Source organism: Eucyclogobius newberryi, unplaced genomic scaffold, assembly GCF_026437365.1.
Source record: "Eucyclogobius newberryi isolate DKJ021-1_F unplaced genomic scaffold, fEucNew1.0.hap1 SCAF_20, whole genome shotgun sequence".
Taxonomy (NCBI): Eukaryota; Metazoa; Chordata; class Actinopteri; order Gobiiformes; family Gobiidae; genus Eucyclogobius; species Eucyclogobius newberryi.
Window position 1 is genome coordinate 2,397,405 of NW_027315835.1, and position 19,894 is coordinate 2,417,298.

The 19,894-nt window shown below is 44.6% G+C and overlaps 1 protein-coding gene across 1 annotated transcript; it reads left to right on the forward strand.

Moving 5' to 3' along the window:
• Window positions 1-1,503: 1,503 nt before the first annotated feature.
• LOC140369237 (E3 ubiquitin-protein ligase TRIM39-like) lies at window positions 1,504-5,054 on the forward strand. The gene is made up of 2 exons (XM_072456512.1): window positions 1,504-1,539; window positions 3,220-5,054. The coding sequence occupies exon 2, from the start codon at window positions 3,222-3,224 to the stop codon at window positions 4,836-4,838; it is 1,617 nt and encodes a 538-aa protein (XP_072312613.1). The 5' UTR covers window positions 1,504-1,539; window positions 3,220-3,221; the 3' UTR covers window positions 4,839-5,054.
• Window positions 5,055-19,894: the final 14,840 nt, after the last annotated feature.

Sequence of the window (19,894 nt, forward strand, 5' to 3'; positions counted from 1 at the left end):
TCTGAAAAGGTTTTGATGACTTTAATGACAGTTTTGACTCTTTTCCTCTTCTTTGTGTGGTGCTGAATACACATACTTTTATATAGATACAGTATTATCTACGGCACAAACTCTTTATAAAACGTGAATGATTTGGGTTTTGTTAGATTCTCAGAATACTTGTTTTTTTTAATTATTTTGTATTATTATTTGTACTTGTATGATGTTTTACAGTGCTGGGAAGTATCTCAAATGGAAACATGTCTTTGCAGTGCAGATATGTGTAAGTATTTTCCCCTGTACGTGTGGAATATGAGAGTTCTGTCAAAATCATGTGTATTTATGTATTTATTTATTTGTATCTTTATTATTTCCCCCTCCATCCCTTGTTGGGAAGTGGGAGTTTTTGTTTATAAGAGATCTTCTACTGAGAGTGTTTTTCAAACTTCCTACAAATGATCTGTTCTTTTCTTCTGTATCTACCTCTGTATCTACCTGCGTTGCAACAATGAAATTTCCCCATGTGGAACAATAAAGGAATATTTTATCTTATCTTAAATGTTGTGTTGTTCTTTCAGTTGGAGCCAGAACTGAGATGATTTGAGGCCCTGGACCAGAGACCGGGTCCAGCCCAGGTCCAGATCTTGATCAAGTCCAAAGACCAGACCAGGACCACAGTCCAGACCAAGTCCAGACCAAGTCCAGACCAAGTCCAGACCAGCAGCGCTCTGAATGCTTTTTACTGACTCATTTCGTTTTGAGGACAGTTCTATGTTCTTCTGACTTTGACTTTGCTCTTTTTTCTCATTTTTTCTCATTTTGAAGTTGCAGCACATCTTATTTTTCATCTTCTTCTTTTAAAGTCAATAAAAACGAATCACAAATAACTCCAAACTGTCCTTCAGCTCACGACTGAAGAACGTTGAGTCTAAAAAGCTCAGGAGAGTTTATTAACGAATGTAAATGAGTCTAAAAAAACGCAGTATTCTCCCGTGTGAATGTGAAACTTTCAAAATAAAAGCACATCTCACTTTGGCTCCAGTTTGTTCTTTTATTTAGTTGAAAACAGTATTTTGGACATTTTCTGAAGTTTGAGGCTCTTTTCTGGCCAAAAAAACTTCATGTTGAAAAGCATCATGTTGTATCTTAATCAATCTTTAGTGAAAACTTCAACACTGTAGCAGTACTGCAGTACGTGTACTTGTACTGCAGTACTTTGTTACTTCCTTTGCAGACTGTGTTTTTTGTAGTTTCTCCAGAGCCGTTTACAATGTTGTAGAGTGTGATTTAAACTGTCAACGTCACATGATCAGAGCAAGAACCAGAGTCTCCAGAGAAACCTGTCTTTGCCCCGCCCCTCTGCCTCCCTGACTCCTCCCTCTTCCCTCCCTGACTCCTCCCTCTGCCTCCCTGACTCCTCCCTCTGCCTCCCTGACTCCTCCCTCTTCCCTCCCTGACTCCTCCCTCTGCTGTCACAGACTGAAGCAGGAAACTCTCAGTGTGCGTTTGCTCAAAAGCACCTCAGAGGCTTCAAACCCTCAACAATCTGCTCCAGCACAGGTCAGTGTTACTAGGCCCACTACTATTACTGCTATTACTACTGCTACTACAACTACTACTACTATTGGTGGTGTAGTTTGGTACTTGGTCCTGCTCCAGGTCCATTTCTCTTCTGCTTCACACACTTACACTGTGATTCTCACTCTTATTCTGATTTAAAACCACTAAAGAGAAAACTGCTGCTGCTGCTGTCAATCCTGCTCTTTATGTCACCACTTCTTTCATTCAACTCAACATTAGTTTGTCAAAGATCTAAATAAACTGCAATAAATGTCATTTCTCTGGAAGTGAAAGTCAAACTTAAACTTGTTTTTGGAATTTTGGGGCAAAAAATAAATTCAACCCATTTTGGAAAAAAAACATAATGTGGATAAAGGGAATACTTTACAGATGTTTCTGTAACTTCAATTATCTCCTCATTTTTACACATATTTGTGTCCAAACTCAAACATGTACTGCAGTACAAAGTATTTGTTACCTAATGAATGTAGTTAAACCAGTTCTTTCTTACTTCCTTTGCAGACTGTTATTTGTAGTTGCTCACATGATCAGAGCAAGAACCAAAGTCTCACCTGGGCCCCGCTCCTGTGCCCCGCTCCTGTGCCCCGCCCCTGTGCCCCGCCCCTGTGCCCCGCCCCTCAAGACATTTGTTGAAAAGTAAAAAGAACAAAGGTTTTTACCAACATGAATCTGCATAGTTTGAAGTGATATTTCTGCACTTTTATGATGCATTTGTCAGACTTTTCACGTTTGTCTCATAATTAAACCTCAATAACACGTTTAAAAACCACTAAACTCAATTCAACTCAACATTAGTTTGTCAAAGATCTAAATAAACTGCAATAAATGTCATTTCTGTGGAAGTGAAAGTGAAACTTAAAATCCTCCATTTTGTTTTTGTTCTTTTTCTCTTCAAATGTGGATCTGGAACAGTTTTTACTCATGAAAGTTCAAAAGTTGATGAGAATTTCATGTCAAACTGTGAAACTGGAGCAGAATGTAAAGAGGATTTAAATCTATCAATATATTTCATACTTTGATTCTCTCCAAATACCAAGAGTCAACAGCTTGTTTTAAATCTTTATGAAATCATTCTTTTAGAAGTGACTTGTTAAACCTTTATTTGATTGAACTCTGAGACTTTAAAGACATTTTGAAGCAGATAAAGGTGTAAATATGAGACTGAAGCTTCTCCACAGAGAATATTGATGAATAAAGTCTATTCTTCATGTTTCTTCTTTTTGGACACTTGATTGTGTTTGTTCTAAAAGCTCTTTTGGTTTGTGTTTTAGAGTCGGTTTAGTCCAGACAAACATGAACATGATTCAAACACTAGTTTAGTCACGATTAGTCCATGAAGCTTCTGACGTTTGAATGTGGGAGAGAAACAGATGAACAACACGAGAGAAACAGATTTATGAAGCACAATGTTCATGTTCAACATGTCCGGACTCGCTCTGGACTCAGTCTGGACTCGCTCCGGACTCGCTCCGGACTCGCTCTGGACTCGCTCTGGTCTGGGTCTGGACTCGCTCTGGACTCGCTCTGGACTCGCTCTGGACTCGCTCTGGACTCGCTCTGGACTCGCTCTGGTTCAGTTTTCTCTCTTTTCCTCCTGGTGTTGGACTTTTCTGATGGAAAAGTCTGATTTTAGTGACTGATGTTGACCTTGTGTTTCAGACATGTCCTCCACAAGTGAAAGGAGCTCTGAGGAGACGTTCCTGTGCTCCATCTGTCTGGAGGTGTTCTCTGAGCCAGTGTCCACTCCATGTGGACACAACTTCTGCAAACGCTGCATCTGTGAGGCCTGGGCCCCTGAGGGCCCCTGCACATGTCCTCTGTGTAACAGGAGCTATGACAGAAGACCTGAGCTCAGCATCAACACACTGCTGCGAGAGCTGCTTTCAGAAGTTAAACTGGACAAGAACAAGAGCAGTTCTATGGACGAGATGATGACCTTTAGTGAGGTCCAGTGTGACGTCTGCTCTGAGCCCAAGCTGAAGGCCCTGAAGTCCTGCCTGGTCTGTCTGTCCTCGTTCTGTGAGACCCACCTCCAGCCTCATCTCACAGTCTCTGGGCTGAAAAGACACCAGCTGATGGAGCCTGTGGAGAACCTGGAAGACAGGATGTGTCCCACACACCAGCGCCCCCTGGAGCTCTTCTGTGGCACTGACCAGTGCTGCGTCTGTACCATGTGTGTTCTAGAGCACAAGAACCATGAGCTGTTGTCTCTGGAGGAGGCGTGTGAGCGCAGGAGGTCCTCTCTGCTGCACACTCAGGCTCAGAGCCAGCACATGGTGGAGCAGAGGAGGCTGAAGGTCCAGGAGATCCAGCGCTGTGTGGAGCTCAGTGACACAGAGGTCCACAGAGAGAGGGCTGTGGGGCTGCAGGCCTTCACTGATCTCATGCAGTCTGTTCAGAGGCGTCAGGACCGGTTCTTAGAGGAGCTGCAGGAGAAGCAGAGCCGGAGCCACAAACGAGCCCAGGAGCTGGTGCAGCAGCTGGAACAGGAGATCTGTGAGCTGGAGAAGAGCAGCACTGAGGCGGAGCGGCTCTCACGCTCTCAAGACCCACTCCACTTTCTACAGTGCTGCCCTGCACTCACGCCCCCTGCTGGACTGAAGGAGTGGAGCAGCGTGAGCTTTGAGCCGGAGACGTGTGAGGGCAGTGCAGCCCGGGCTCTGTCTGAGCTGGAGAAACATCTCTCTGAAGACTTTAACAACGTGTTTAAAGCTGAGCTGAAGAGAGTGAAGCAGTTTGTGGTGGACGTCACTCTGGATCCAGACACGGCTCATCCTGCTCTCGTTCTGTCTGAAGATCTCAAACAGTTTCATTGTAGTGATGTGAAGAAGAAGCTCCCAGATTCTCCTCTGAGGTTTGATCCTTGTCCTTGTGTTCTGGGAAAGCAGAGTTTCTCCTCAGGCAGGTTTTACTTTGAGGTTCAGGTCAAAGGGAAAACAGACTGGGATTTAGGAGTGGCCCAAGAGTCCATCAACAGGAAGGGAAAGATCACTGCGAGTCCTAAAACTGGATTCTGGTGCATTGGGTTGAGGAACAAAGATGAGTACAAAGCTTGTACAGACCCTCCTGTCCCTCTGTCTGTGCAGCGAGCTCCTCAGAAGGTCGGGGTGTTTGTGGACTATGGTGAGGGTCTGGTCTCCTTTTATGATGCAGATTCTGCAGATCTTCTCTTCTCCTTCAGCAGCTGCTGCTTCAGGGAGAAACTGTTTCCATGTTTCAGTCCCAGTTCAAATGATGAAGGTTCAAACTCTGCTCCTCTGGTCCTCACTGCAGTTTAGACTTTCAGAGGTCAAAGTGACTAAGAACAAGAAGAAAAGTTCTGAACTTCAGTTAAATGTAACTGATACTTCTGACTCCATTTTGGACTGAAAGTACAAAGTTCTTCTCTTTATTGTTTCAGTTCTTTTGAAATGTCTGAAGGTTTATTATAATCCTGTTCATGGTGACCTCCTGTGAGAGGGTTTTGGGTTCAAGTCTCAGCTTTGATCAAACTAAATATTTGTGTAAAAATGTCTAAAAATTAGGAAATATTTTAAATATATAATCAAATTCTGAACACTTCCTTCTTGTCGTCCATGTTGGCTCGAGGTCAGAGGTCAGAGGTCAGCGGTCAGGACAAACAGGGCGTCGTCACAAATAAAGACTTAATTTAAGAAGAGGAAACATTTGGACAAACATTGAATTCAAAAGGGGGACTAAACCGGGACTAAACCGGGACTAAACCGGGACTAAACCAGGTCTAACCGGGTCTAAACCAGGTCTAACCGGGTCTAAACCAAGACTAAACCGGGTCTAAACCGGGACTAAACAGGGACTAAACCAGGTCTAAACCTAATTCCATGTTAAAGAATCATTGACTACTTTTCTAAATGTTGGACTTTTTGAGATTTTAACCTTTTTTAAAAAATGTTTTCCTCTTTACTGTTCTCAGAGATGTAGCTCAAGCGGGTTTGGGTCTAATCAAGGTCTACAATGTTTTACAATTAAAGTTTATCTATCCATTCATTATTCATTATTCTTTATTAAAGCGCTGCCCGGGGGTTTTAAAGCACTGCCAGGGGGTTTATAGCGCTACCCGAGGGTTTTAAAGCGCCGCGGGCCGGGGACGGGTGCAGAAGCCTGCTCTGAACTCTGCAGATGATCCGCTCCCGTGGCCGAGGGCTTTAATGCATAAACGGTGAACGGCGACGTGACAAATGGGCTCAGTGTAGAAAACCGAGCGCACACACGAGGTCGTGACCCCCCTGTGCGGACGTCACGGAGCTCTGCCAGCGCCATCAGACCCCAGCGTGTTCGGGCAGATCGCCGTGGAGATCAGGGTTTAATGGATTATACTCGGAAGTGTGTAATCCCGTCCCCATAAACCATAATCTGCTCATTCTGCTACGCCTGACATGCTTCTGACACACAAGCACGTTATACTACTACTACTATTCACTAAACCCCATTCTGATGAGTACTTTTACTACTACCACCACTCTTGTTGTACTCTTTCATCACTGCTACAGCTTCTGCCACTTAAAACTGCTGCCAAAGCGTCTCTGACCACTGCTGCTGCTGTAGTGCTGCAATGATCAGCCAGATTAAGTGAGATTTTGATTGTTTTCGGGGCTAAACAGACTCTAAAAGTCAAGCCAAAAGAGGTTTTATGACAATTGAACGTCGATAATATTTGGTTAAACAATAATTGCAATTATTCCGGTCACAATATAATCGTAAGGACCAAAAAAGAATCATTCTGACCATTTTAGAAGATTCTATCGACAAAAATAGACTTTTTTGTTATTAATCCGGCGTTTTTTGTCAAATCTAACGTTATTTTGCCGTTCAGAAAGTAACACTTGATGAGCAGTAACACGTCCGACCACGAGAATGAACGAAAACATAAGATTTCCCTGTCGTTTGGTCACGGTCTCATTAAGTCTCACACTAAAATCCAACCTGGCGACGCCCCTAACCAAGACGGCAAATTTGTTCTAAATCCAAATGTCAAATAAGAACACAACATTTCAGCGTTTGCAAATGATTCTGGCGCAGCGGCGTTCAGACCGTGTCCCGCAGCCGTCCCAGGCGTTCTCCTCGGCGTTCTCCTCGGCGTTCTCCTCGGCCCTCGGACACGACGCTCGGACATCAGCGCCGCCTCTGAAATGCCACAGACTTTATTTGAACTAAATGTGGCAGAAAAGCCTCCAGAGGAAAGACTCCGAGGGAACAACAGAGCGAGGCTGACGAGAGCGCTTTCCTCCTGGACACGGAGGAGCCATGTGTGCTGAGGGCTGTTACTCTCCTCAAACTGTCCCGCACACACACGTTCTACCGGACCAATCCTCCAGAGACGATGGAGAGACGGCGAGAGACGGACTTTTCGCACTCTGACCTGCTTCCGCTGCAGTCGCGCCGGTCTTGTTTGATTCCTTCAGGGAGCTGCAGTTCCGGATGACTTCCTGAAAAAGATGTTATTGAGAAGATCATGTTCGGCTCGCGATCAATAACTCAGAAAAGCTCTCGGACCGTGTGATATTAGAGGCAAAGGGGACGAGTGAGGGAATGACAATATTTTAGTCTAAAGCATAAAACCTTTCTACTCGTACGTAACAGTTTAGATGAAATAGCGGCTTATTCTTATTCTTTAGTTGAATGTCGATGCATTGACCCATTTCTATTATTAAATCGTTTTAGATCAATAATGTGGTTTAAAGGGGACGTATAATGCTAAGGTACTATTGAACTATCATTTAAGTACATCATCATTTATTAATTGCAAACTGTAATATTGATCTAAAATTAACAAACCTAGACAGGACTAAACTAATAAAATAAATAAATAAAATAGATGAAATAAATAAAATAAATAAAATAAATAAAATAAATAAAATAAATAAAATAAATAAAATAAATAAATACAAATAAATACAAATAAATAAAATAAAATCATAGTAAAAAAACTGAAACAATTATTGATAATAATACAAATTATACAAATAAATAAAATGGTCTAAAATGGCCTCTTCATAATGACATTTCACAGCATAATTTTTTTTTAAGTGGCTACGAGACATTTTAGAATTCTACACGTGTCACTCCAAGTCTTGATTTGTCAAATAAGCGCAACTAAACCCAGGGATGAGGGCGGGGATAGGGGGTATGTGAAAACAGGGCTTTTCTGAGCACTCGAGCCTCAGTTGCAGGACAGAATCCCTCAAACCCGCAGCAATCAATCAAAAATACACCTTTGAGTGAAATAATGATGAGAAAACACCTTCGTAACAAGGATTCCCATCGGTGCAGTATTAATGAATCAACGTGTCCTTTCCCTGCCACGGCTCCTGTGGTCCTGCCAAATGGACTGAGTTTAAAGTGCTTTTTGCCGTCCCTGTTGGTTCTCACACGAGCCGCTGAAGGCGTGTTTCGCTCATCGCGCTGCGACCGAAGTAGCTTTTCCCCGACGTCTAAAGTCTGCTGACAGCATGTGGCCGAAACCTGAAGAAAACCAGCACTGCAAACACACACATCCTGCATTTATCCTCTCCCTGCTCAAAAATACCTCGAAAAGCATTCTCACTGCGAGCGACCAGCACGTCTCCATGGATACAAGTGAGTAAGGCCGTTCCTGGCAACTCTCTCGACACCAGGAAATGGACACAGTGCACATTTAATAAAAGGTATTGTGCGGGATCCATTCAATCCGCTGCACTGCAAAAGATCCACTTCCACAGCGTCGACAAAAGAGGCGGTTACAGCAGCTTTTCAAATATGAATTAGTTTACTAGACTCGGATCGGGCGGATCAAAGGCCACAATGAACTCTCCTTCAAGTGTAATCTCCTTTTGAAAATGGATCTCACTTAATGTCTCTGGAAATGTGATTCTTTTACAGTGCGGGTCGGCTCAGAGCGGCTGTTTTTACAGGTTTGACAGGTTTGACAGGTTTGACAGGTTTTACAGGACATTTAAACATGAACAAATGTCATTTAAAAGTGACTCCACAAAAGGTGCAGTTTTCTGGTGGAGAATCCGAAACCTTCTGCTCTTCGTGGCCTTTAATGTAAGAGAAACAAAAGGTAGAAACGTCTTGTTACGTTTCACTTGTGCACGTTTAAAAACTCACGTCCAAATGAGAAGAAGTAAAGCAACGATAAAAACATTAGCGCCGCAGAGGTCGGTCCAATGTCATAAACCGAGGCACTCGCTCAGTGCAGCGACGAAAACACACCACCAGATGGCAGCGTGAATCCCGACACCGACCCACGAAGTTCAAAACAGAATCAAATACGATGAAAAATACTATAAAAACACAATGAAACCAAGTGAGACCAAGGTCCTGGTTCAGTTCAGTGTTTAAGGCTTTAAGAGTGTAAATCCAGAATGTTTCTTTTAAGTCTGTTTACTGCCTGTTTTGTATCCGGTCTGTGTTCTGGAGACTGGCCAGACTGTTGAACGTGTCCGACTGTGGGACAGTCTGTGTCGCCGGTCCGTCCTGCACGAACCTCTGGGCCGTTTCAAAGTCGCGGCAGAACCAAACCGTAGATGACAAAATATGCGGTGTTTCGTGGTTTTTAAGAACGTTTTACGGCGTATTCCAGTCGTGAATGGGAGTTCTCGTCCGACTAATAATGCTGCGGCGGTTGCGTGTCCTTTTGGAAACACCGGGTTGGAAACTGAGGTGAGGAGAGCGTCTTTTGAGGGTCTTAGAGTCTCATCACGTTCAATAATGCTCCGGTTCCGCTTCATGATCCGTTTGAGCCTCAGACGTGATGCTTCCTGCAGAGGGTTCTCGCGGTTCCCTCTGGCTCCCATCTCTCCAGATTGGGTCTAATCGCAGGCTTTACCGGACAGGACGGTGCGGCGCGAAATGGGGACGAGACTGGGGACGGACACGCAGCACAAAGTCAGAGCCGTCAGTGCAGCGCTGTCACGTGTAGTTGATTATTCATGACATTGGACAACGTTTTATTCCGTTAAGCACTCGATAAACGTATGAACTGACTCACTAAAACCTGTTACAAACGTGTCGTTTTGATTCATAAAACAATTTGCCCGTGAGTTGCGATTATTGTGAGAAAAAACATCGCGATTTAACGATTATTCACGATTATTAACAGTGAAACCTTGAATTTTCTCCGACATGTCACTGTTCCTCAAGTTTGTGACAAAATAAAGTTGAACATGACAAAAAAAACATTTACGTCTATTTTTTTGAACGACAGATTGAACTAAAAAGACTTTAATTTTGCTTCTAAAACTCTCACGATTATTATTTTTGGGTCCGTACGACTTTATTGTGACCTGAACAATGGCGATCGTCGACATATCTGGACGGCTCCCGTGGGTTTCAGAGCGATGAAAAATGAGGCCGCAGCAAGTGACAATTCAGAACAGACTCTTTAAACGGTCAAAACACAAGGGCGAAACTATCTTGAAGTCACTAAAGCGATGCGCTCATGTTGGGGCACAGCTTGGGCGCTGCCTCCTGGAGACTCGCAGTGAACTAAAAGTCTCCCTTACCGTCGGGTCACGTCGCCACGGTTACATCTGCACTCTTTCCCCGGGCGAAACACGAATCAACACGAGACGCACTGCGATACGTGGCTCTGTGGTTTATTTGACACGAGCGTAACATCGTTGCAGTCGCCGTGTCGGAGCAATAAAATAATTGACCATGAGATAACGTGATTCCAGGTTTGGCTCCAGGAAGTGAGAAAAGCAAACAGGAAACGTCGGCATTTCTTAAAGGCACGGCGCAGATTTGTATTGTTTCAAACCGCTATTTCTCACTTTCACCATGTGCATCATTTTTGGCATTTTTTTCAACATTTCCCCTCAAAAAAACGTCTCCTACTTCCTGGTTTGCGATATTAAAACCATGCTGTATGATTCGCTGCAGAGCTGTGCACGGCGGGCTGATTTTGCCTTAAAAGTTGCTTGAACCATAAACAGTGATGACACCCTGCGCAGTTCTGCCTCTCAGCCATTATGGAGGTCTGAGATGTGCATCGCAGGAGCATTTCCACCACGAGAGACATAAATAGACGTTATTTATTTGTACGTTATTGACGCAAATACGTATCGGAACACCTGCCAATCAGCAAGAAATCTGGCTCTCAAAGTCTGCCTTTAAAAAGTCCACCTCGTCTCCATTAGTAGCTGCTGTTTTAGCTGGTTAGCTGCTTAAAGACCCCTGTCCACCCCACGATCAGTCAGACTACACCTACGACCATGGGCGAGGCCAAAGAGCTGTCCAAAGACCCCAGAGACTGACAAAAGATCAACTGTTGATTGAGCGATTATTGGATAATGGAAGAGGCTAAAGATCGGACTGTCAGTCTCACCTCGTGGGGTCTCGATGATGATAAGAACGGTGAGGAATGAGCCCAGAACTACACGGGCGGAGCTGGTCAATGACCCGGAGCGAGCGGGGACCACAGTTTCACACATTACTACGGGCAGCGCACTGTAAAGATGAAACTATGAAACTGCAGATGAAGCGACAGCATTTCCACAGAGACAAATAAGTCACAAAGTTTAAATTCTTAGATGAAGCATTTTGCATGTTAGATCTCGTGAAGGCTGTTTACATAAAGGGAGTCGTCTGGTAAAGATAAGAAAGAAAAGAAAGAAAAGAAAGAAAAGAAAAGAAAGAAAAGAAAGAAAAGAAAGAAAAGAAAGAAAAGAAAGAAAAGAAAGGAGTTAAAATGGTTAGTGACTTAACCATATGCAATACCGTCATATTCATGTGCAATTACTGTCGTACTCACACGCAATAATGTCACATTCATGTGCATTATAACTGATGAAAATGGAGTGTTTATTTTACCATTATTATTAGTATTATTTTGTCTTACTCGAGCTGTTTTTACTTTATTTTCCCCTCCATTCCTTATTACGAAATGAGAGGTTTTGTCTATAGGAGTTTTTGTTTATAAGAGTTTTGTTTATAGAAGTTCTTCTATTGAGAGTTATCCGTCCTTTTCCTCTGTATCTACTGTGTTGCAACAATGAAATTTCCCCATGTGTGGACAATAAAGGAATATCTTATCTTAACTGTTAAACTTGCATCCTCTTAATTGGAGCACTAGCCTGTGTAATTGTTGTTGTGCTCTTGGACAAACACGTATTCACCCTCTTCCTGTAAGACGCCTGCACTGCACGTTTCTGTTGTAATGTAACTACGACTGAGTATTCTCCATCTAAAGCAGGACTAAACCAGGGCTAAACGTGACAAAACCACATCTAAACCTGGAAAACATCGTAACTTTTACAATATTCTCAACCCAGACATTGATCCAACCGAAGCCCTTTGATCCTTTACCAAAGAAAACCAAAGGATTTTCAAATGCAGCGTTCTCGTTTCCCGTTTGGCCCTTTTTCCTCGACTTCGGTGGCGGCGACGTGCGATTATCAAGTGTCACGGCAGCGGTCGATACAGAGCGAAGTGTTAAAGTGGACGACCGTCTCTGGGAATCCCCTTTGGAAGAATCTCCCCCGTGGTGGACGAGCGGCGAGGCAGAAGAACACGTCCAAAGCCGGGTTTATAGTGCAACATGAGCCAGAGACGATGATCGAGCCACGACTGGTGCAAAGACACAGCTCAATGTTTTACCTTTTCCCCTATTTTTGTGTTCATGTTTTTCCCGTTCTGTGCCTTACATTAGTTATTTTTATTTATTATCTTTATATTTATATTTATTCCTCTTTTTGGAAGGTATTGTTTAATCCATCTCTCTGGTTGGCTCGCCGCTTCGTTTTGCGCGCCTTTAAATGAAGCGCCATCTTCCTCTTCATCTCCCGCCGCAATAAAAGACGGAAGCGAAGCCAGAAGTTAAATCAAATCTTTGATATTTGGGCTCCTGTGTCCCTTGTTTTGGGTCACAACATATACCGTATTTTCCGGACTATAAGTCGCACTGGAGTATAAGTCGCACCAGCCAAAAAATGCATAATAGAGAAGAAAAAAACATATAAGTCGCACCGGGCTAAACTATGAAAAAAGGTGCAACTTATAGTCCGGAAAATACTGTACATATAACAAGATAAAATCAATACTAAATACTTGGCTTAGAGAGGAAAATCCACTGAAATGAGCTGTTTTCTCATTAAAAATGTATTCAAAGCTCTATATTGATTGATTGATTGATTGATTGATTGGCGCGTGTTTGAGTTCATCCTTAATTGTCCTGTAACTCGAGTGCCCAGACAACTCGAGCTAATCGTTAATTCTCAGTCTTACGATCCTGCTGATTCCACTTAGCGACCGTCACACAGCTCGTATGGTAACCGTGTGTAACGTGTGTGACCGTGTGTGACCGTGTGTGACCGTGTGTGACCGTGTGTGACCGTGTGTGACCGTGTGTGACCGTGTGTGATCGTGTGTGACCGTGTGTGACCGTGTGTGACCGTGTGTAACGTGTGTGACTGTGTGTGACCGTGTGTGACCGTGTGTGACCGTGTGTGATCGTGTGTAACGTGTGTGACCGTGTGTGACCGTGTGTGACCGTGTGTGACCGTGTGTGATCGTGTGTAACGTGTGTGACCGTGTGTGACCGTGTGTGACCGTGTGTGACCGCGTGTGATCGTGTGTAACGTGTGTGACCGTGTGTGACCGTGTGTAACGTGTGTGACCGTGTGTGACCGTGTGTGACCGTGTGTGACCGTGTGTGATCGTGTGTAACGTGTGTGACCGTGTGTGACCGTGTGTGACCGTGTGTGACCGTGTGTGATCGTGTGTAACGTGTGTGACCGTGTGTGACCGTGTGTGACCGTGTGTGATCGTGTGTAACGTGTGTGACCGTGTGTGACCGTGTGTGACCGTGTGTGACCGTGTGTGATCGTGTGTAACGTGTGTGACCGTGTGTGACCGTGTGTGACCGTGTGTAACGTGTGTGACCGTGTGTAACGTGTGTGACCGTGTGTGACCGTGTGTAACGTGTGTGACCGTGTGTGACCGTGTGTGACCGTGTGTGACCGTGTGTGACCGTGTGTGACCGTGTGTGATCGTGTGTGACCGTGTGTGACCGTGTGTAACGTGTGTGACCGTGTGTGACCGTGTGTAACCGTGTGTGACCGTGTGTGACCGTGTGTGACCGTGTGTAACCGTGTGTGACCGTGTGTGACCGTGTGTGACCGTGTGTGACCGTGTGTGACCGTGTGTGATCGTGTGTAACGTGTGTGACCGTGTGTGACCGTGTGTAACGTGTGTGACCGTGTGTGACCGTGTGTGACCGTGTGTGATCGTGTGTAACGTGTGTGACCGTGTGTGACCGTGTGTGACCGTGTGTGACCGTGTGTGACCGTGTGTAACGTGTGTGACCGTGTGTGACCGTGTGTGACCGTGTGTGACCGTGTGTGATCGTGTGTAACGTGTGTGACCGTGTGTGACCGTGTGTGACCGTGTGTGACGTGTGTGACCGTGTGTGACCGTGTGTAACGTGTGTGACCGTGTGTGACCGTGTGTGATCGTGTGTAACGTGTGTGACCGTGTGTGACCGTGTGTGACCGTGTGTGACCGTGTGTGACCGTGTGTGACCGTGTGTGATCGTGTGTAACGTGTGTGACCGTGTGTGACCGTGTGTGACCGTGTGTGACCGTGTGTGACAGTGTGTAACGTGTGTGACCGTGTGTGACCGTGTGTGACCGTGTGTGACCGTGTGTGATCGTGTGTAACGTGTGTGACCGTGTGTGACCGTGTGTGACCGTGTGTGACCGTGTGTGACTGTGTGTGATCGTGTGTAACGTGTGTGACCGTGTGTGACCGTGTGTGACTGCGTGTGACCGCGTGTGACCGCGTGTGATCGTGTGTAACGTGTTACCGTGTGTGACCGTGTGTGACCGTGTGTGACAGTGTGTGACCGTGTGTGACCGTGTGTAACGTGTGTGACCGTGTGTGACCGTGTGTGACCGTGTGTGATCGTGTGTAACGTGTGTGACCGTGTGTGACCGTGTGTGACCGCGTGTGACCGCGTGTGATCGTGTGTAACGTGTTACCGTGTGTTACCGTGTGTAACCGTGTGTGACCTGTGTGACACGCCGTTTCATTTGTACGTGTTTGATGGAATCCATAGTATTTATTCGTTCAAAACTCTTCAGATAAATTACTTCGGCTTTTTTTTTAACATCTAAACAAACACAATTAAAGAAGAATCGACATAGAATTATAAGATAAGATAAGATAAGATATTCCTTTATTGTCCCACATGGGGAAATTTCATTGGTGCAACGCAGGTAGATACAGAGGTAGATACAGAAGAACAGATCATTTATAGGAAGTCTGAAAAACACTTTCAGTAGAAGATCTCCTATAAATAAATAAAAACTCCCATAGACAAATAAATAAATAAATAAATACCATTGCATGTGATCCCGACAGTAATTGCACATGAAAGTGTGTCACGACAGCACATAGATTGCACATGAATTTCACAGTAATTGCACATGAATTGCACATGAATTCCAACAGCAATTGCACATATGACAGAAATTAATTAATTAATCCAGCAATTAATAAAGCAAAAAAAGAGAAAATCAAGGCGAGCAAAACCCAAAGAAGAGTCCCTCATTGGCTGATCCACCTGTCAGCCACGCCCACCTGTCACTCGGGGAGAGGAAAATGGAAACCAGAGCTGTGTCTGAAATGTAAAGCCCAATACAAATGTCAGGCAGCTTCAAGTTCAGAGGACAGAGCGACCTTCATCATGAACCGTACGTGCCACTGTCATTACGTCCAGTATTAACCCGAGTACTTCTACCACAGCTACAAATATCACTTTGTCAATGAAGCAATTCATTAAACTTATCGTATTGGACTATAAGTCGCATCTTTTTTCATAGTTTGGGCCGGGGTGCGACTTATATGTGATATTATTCGTTATTTTCACACAACCACAAGAGGGCGCTCTAGGCTCTAAGCGACGCAGAAGAAGAATCTGCACTTCCTCTTCCTCTGGAGTTTGTGGAGTTGTTTAGAAGTGACACAGAGGAAGAAGAATTCAGTGGATTTAGTGATTTGGGGTAAAACTGATGCTTTGCTAAACTTGTTAGCATGTTCTTTATGCTATAGTTATCTGTTAGCATGTTCTTTATGCTATAGTTATCTGTTAGCATGTTCTTTATGCTATAGTTATCTGAATAACTGTTCATATGTTACGCTAACATACCAGACACTTACCACAGTTCTGTCTGTGCCTCATGTAGCTGAAGGTGTTAGCGTTAGCATACGTCATGTAGCTGAAGGTGTTAGCGTTAGCATACGTCATGTAGCTGAAGGTGTTAGCGTTAGCATACGTCATGTAGCTGAAGGTGTTAGCGTTAGCATACATCATGTAGCTGAAGGTGTTAGCGTTAGCATGCGTCATATAGCTGAAGGTGTTAGCGTTAGCATACGTCATGTAGCTGAAGGTGTTAGCGTTAGCATACGTCATGTAGCTGAAGGTGTTAGCGTTAGCATACGTCATGTAGCTGAAGGTGTTAGCGTTAGCATACATCATGTAGCTGAAGGTGTTAGCGTTAGCATGCGTCATATAGCTGAAGGTGTTAGCCTTAGCATACATCATGTAGCTGAAGGTGTTAGCGTTAGCATGCGTCATGTAGCTGAACGTGTTAAAGTTAGCATGCGTCATGTAGCTGAACGTGTTAGCGTTAGCATACGTCATGTAGCTGAAGGTGTTAGCGTTAGCATACGTCATGTAGCTGAAGGTGTTAGCGTTAGCATACGTCATGTAGCTGAAAGTGTTAGCGTTAGCGTACGTCATGTAGCTGAAGGTGTTAGCGTTAGCGTACGTCATGTAGCTGAAGGTGTTAGCGTTAAATCAAATCAAATCAAATCAATTTATTTTTGTAAGGCCCAAAATCACAACAACAGTTGCCTCTGAGGGCCACAGGGAGAAATGAATCAACAATGTCTGTGGTGGCGATGGAGTCAGACAATGTCTGTGGTGGCGAGGGACGATGTCCCAGGGTCCTCTGTCCTTAGACTCTCCTTCTCGGCCAGGAAAAACTACAAAAAAAACCTCTTTGGGAAAAAAGCGTAGAAACCTGGAGGAGTTCCAGTGAAGGAGAGATCCGACTCTCACAGACGGACAGACGGACACGAGGAGACTGGAGCTGGACCCACTCTTCAGGCAGATGAGGGACCGACTGAGGCGAACTGGACCCACTCTTCAGGCAGATGAGGGACCGACTGAGGCGAACTGGACCCACTCTTCAGGCAGATGAGGGACCGACTGAGGCGAACTGGACCCACTCTTCAGGCAGATGAGGGACCGACTGAGGCGAGCTGGACCCACTCTTCAGGCAGATGAGGGACCGACTGAGGCGAACTGGACCCACTCTTCAGGCAGATGAGGGACCGACTGAGGCGAACTGGACCCACTCTTCAGGCAGATGAGGGACCGACTGAGGCGAACTGGACTCACTCTTCAGGCAGATGAGGGACCGACTGAGGCGAACTGGACCCACTCTTCAGGCAGATGAGGGACCGACTGAGGCGAGCTGGACCCACTCTTCAGGCAGATGAGGGACCGACTGAGGCGAGCTGGACCCACTCTTCAGGCAGATGAGGGACCGTCCACACAGGGCAGGGACCACTTCACCAGGGGAGGGGCATCTGGGTCCACAGGTCCTCAGGAGTGAGAGAAAGAAAAGAAGGCGGTGAACAGTTTGCAAGTGGAATCAAAAAATAAATATTGTTTGATAGCATAAGTAGTCAGAAGAAGAAGAGGATAGTGCTCAAGCTGTCATACTTCCCCCAGCATAGTTACTCCTAGGGCAGCGTAGCTAAAGCTGTGGGTTTATGTTTCTGTTCCTAACTAGTCTGACCATAAGTCATTTCGAAGAGGAACGTTTTAAGCCTGGACTTAAATGAAGAGACTGTGTCAGCATATTTAACATGGGTCGGGAGCTGATTCCATAACACAGGAGCTTGGGAGCTAAACGCTCTACCTCCTACTGTACTTTTAGAGACTCTTGGCACCACCAGAAGGCCAGCATTCTGAGAGCGAAGAGCTCTGTTTGGATGATATGGTTCTATAGCATCTTTGAGGTAGGATGGGGCCATGTCATTTATGGCTTTGTAGGTCAAGAGTAGAATTTTGAATTTGATTCTAGACTCGACGGGGAGCCAGTGAAGAGACTTCAGCACCGGCGTAATGTGCTCTCTTCTTTTTGTTCCTGTTAGTAATCTTGCTGCTGCATTTTGAACCAGTTGAAAGCTTTTTATGGAGCTTTTAGGACACGCTGCGAGCAGGGAGTTACAGTAGTCTAATCTAGTCGTTACAAATGCATGGATAAGTTTTTCGGCATCACTTTTAGGCAGGATTCTTCTGATTTTGGCTCTTGTTGCGCAAATGGAAATAGGCTGTTTTACAAGCTTGATTTATATGAGCTTTAAATGAGAGCTCCTGGTCAAATAAGACTCCAAGGTTTCTTACAGTAGAACTGGAGGCTACACTGACATTGTCCAGTGTGACTATCTGCTCAGATAGAGCGTCTCGTACATGTTTAGGACCAGCACAATGACCTCGGTTTGTTCAGGGTTAAGAAGCAGGTAGTTTAGTGTCATCCAGGTTTTTATCTCCTTCACACAAGTACTAAGTCTGTCTACTTGATCGCTCTGATCAGGTTCATTGATAAATACAGCCGAGTGTCGTCTGCATAGCAGTGGAAGTTAATGTCATGCTTTCTGATAATGTTGCCTAATGGTAGCATATAAAGAGTAAACAGAATTGGACCGAGTACCGAACCCTGTGGCACACCGTAAATTACTTTAGAGCTTGGTGAGGAGCTCTTGTTTACATTAACAAATTGGAACCTATCAGATAAATAGGATTTAAACCAGCTGAGGGCTGTTCCTCCAACACCTACATCACATTCTAACCTCTGCAGTAGAATGTTGTGGTCGATGGTGTCAAACGCTGCGCTGAGGTCCAACAGAACCAGGATTGAGACCAGTCCATCGTCAGCGGCTAATAACAAATCATTTGTGACTTTAACTAGTGCAGTTTCAGTGCTGTGGTGGGCTCTGAACCCTGACTGGAAAACTTCAAATAAGTTATTGTCCTGCAGGTGGCGACAAAGCTGTTTTACTACAACTTTTTCAAGGATTTTAGAGACGAAGGGAAGATTTGAAATAGGTCTGTAGTTTACCAATAGGTCGGGATCTAGATGAGGCTTTTTCAGAAGAGGTTTAATGACTGCATGTTTGAAGGACTGTGGAACATAGCCACTTTCGAGTGAAGTATTTATTATAGTAAGAATAGGGTCTATAATTAGGGGAAGAATGTCTTTGAGGAGCTTGGAATGGGGTCTAGGACACAAGTGGAGCTTTTAGAGGACATAATGGCTGAAGTTATCTCTGCTTGATCAACAGCTGTGAACCTTTCTAAGTTTACAGGTGGATTTATATGGGACGTTAGATTTACAGCTTGGGCTAGTTCAGGGCTAATAGCGGGGGTAATTTCATCTAATTTATCTCTGATTGTTTTTATTTTATTGTTAAAAAATAGGAGGAAATCATCAGAGCTGAGTGTAGCTGGGATTGAGGGCTCTACTGCACTGTGACAGTTTGTTAGCCTAGCTACAGTGCTGAAAAGGAATTTAGTGTTACTTTTGTTGACTTCTATTAGATTTGAATAATATCTGATTTGGGCCTTATGCAGAGCCTGCTTATAGGACAGCAGGCAACTTTTCCATGCTTTTAGGGATTCTTCGGTGTGAGAGCGACGAAATAATCCCTCTAACTTTCTAACTCTTTGTTTATGTGAACGCAGTTCTTGGTTGTACCATGGGGAGGCGCGCTTTGGCCTAATGACCTTCTGTTTTAACGGCGCGACAACGTCAAGAGCAGACTTCAGAGAATTCATGGTCACGTCGACAAATTGATCACTTAAACTGGGACTAAAGCTGTTCTCAGCAGGATCACATGACATGATCACATGACGTGATCACATGACGTGATCACATGACGTGATCACATGACATGATCACATGACGTGATCACATGACGTGATCACATGACATGATCACTGAATATTGGCTCTATTATTTCTTTGAATTTTGAGATAGATTTTTCAAATATTGTCCTTTTCATTATAACTTTATTTTGTGGGACTGGATGATCTTTAAGAATAAACTGAAAGGTAATTATGAAATGATCTGACAATATAGGGTTTTGAGGGAGGACAATGAGGTTGACAATGAGCGCTGGAATAGTTTTTTAATTCAACTGTTTTTGACTTTTTTCGGCTGGATTTGAGCGTTTTTCGTTGCGTTCGTTGTGTTGTTGTGACGTGAGCTAGCTCCGAGCGAGCCCACCAGCCCCCCCCCCCGCGCCCTCCGGCCGCGCT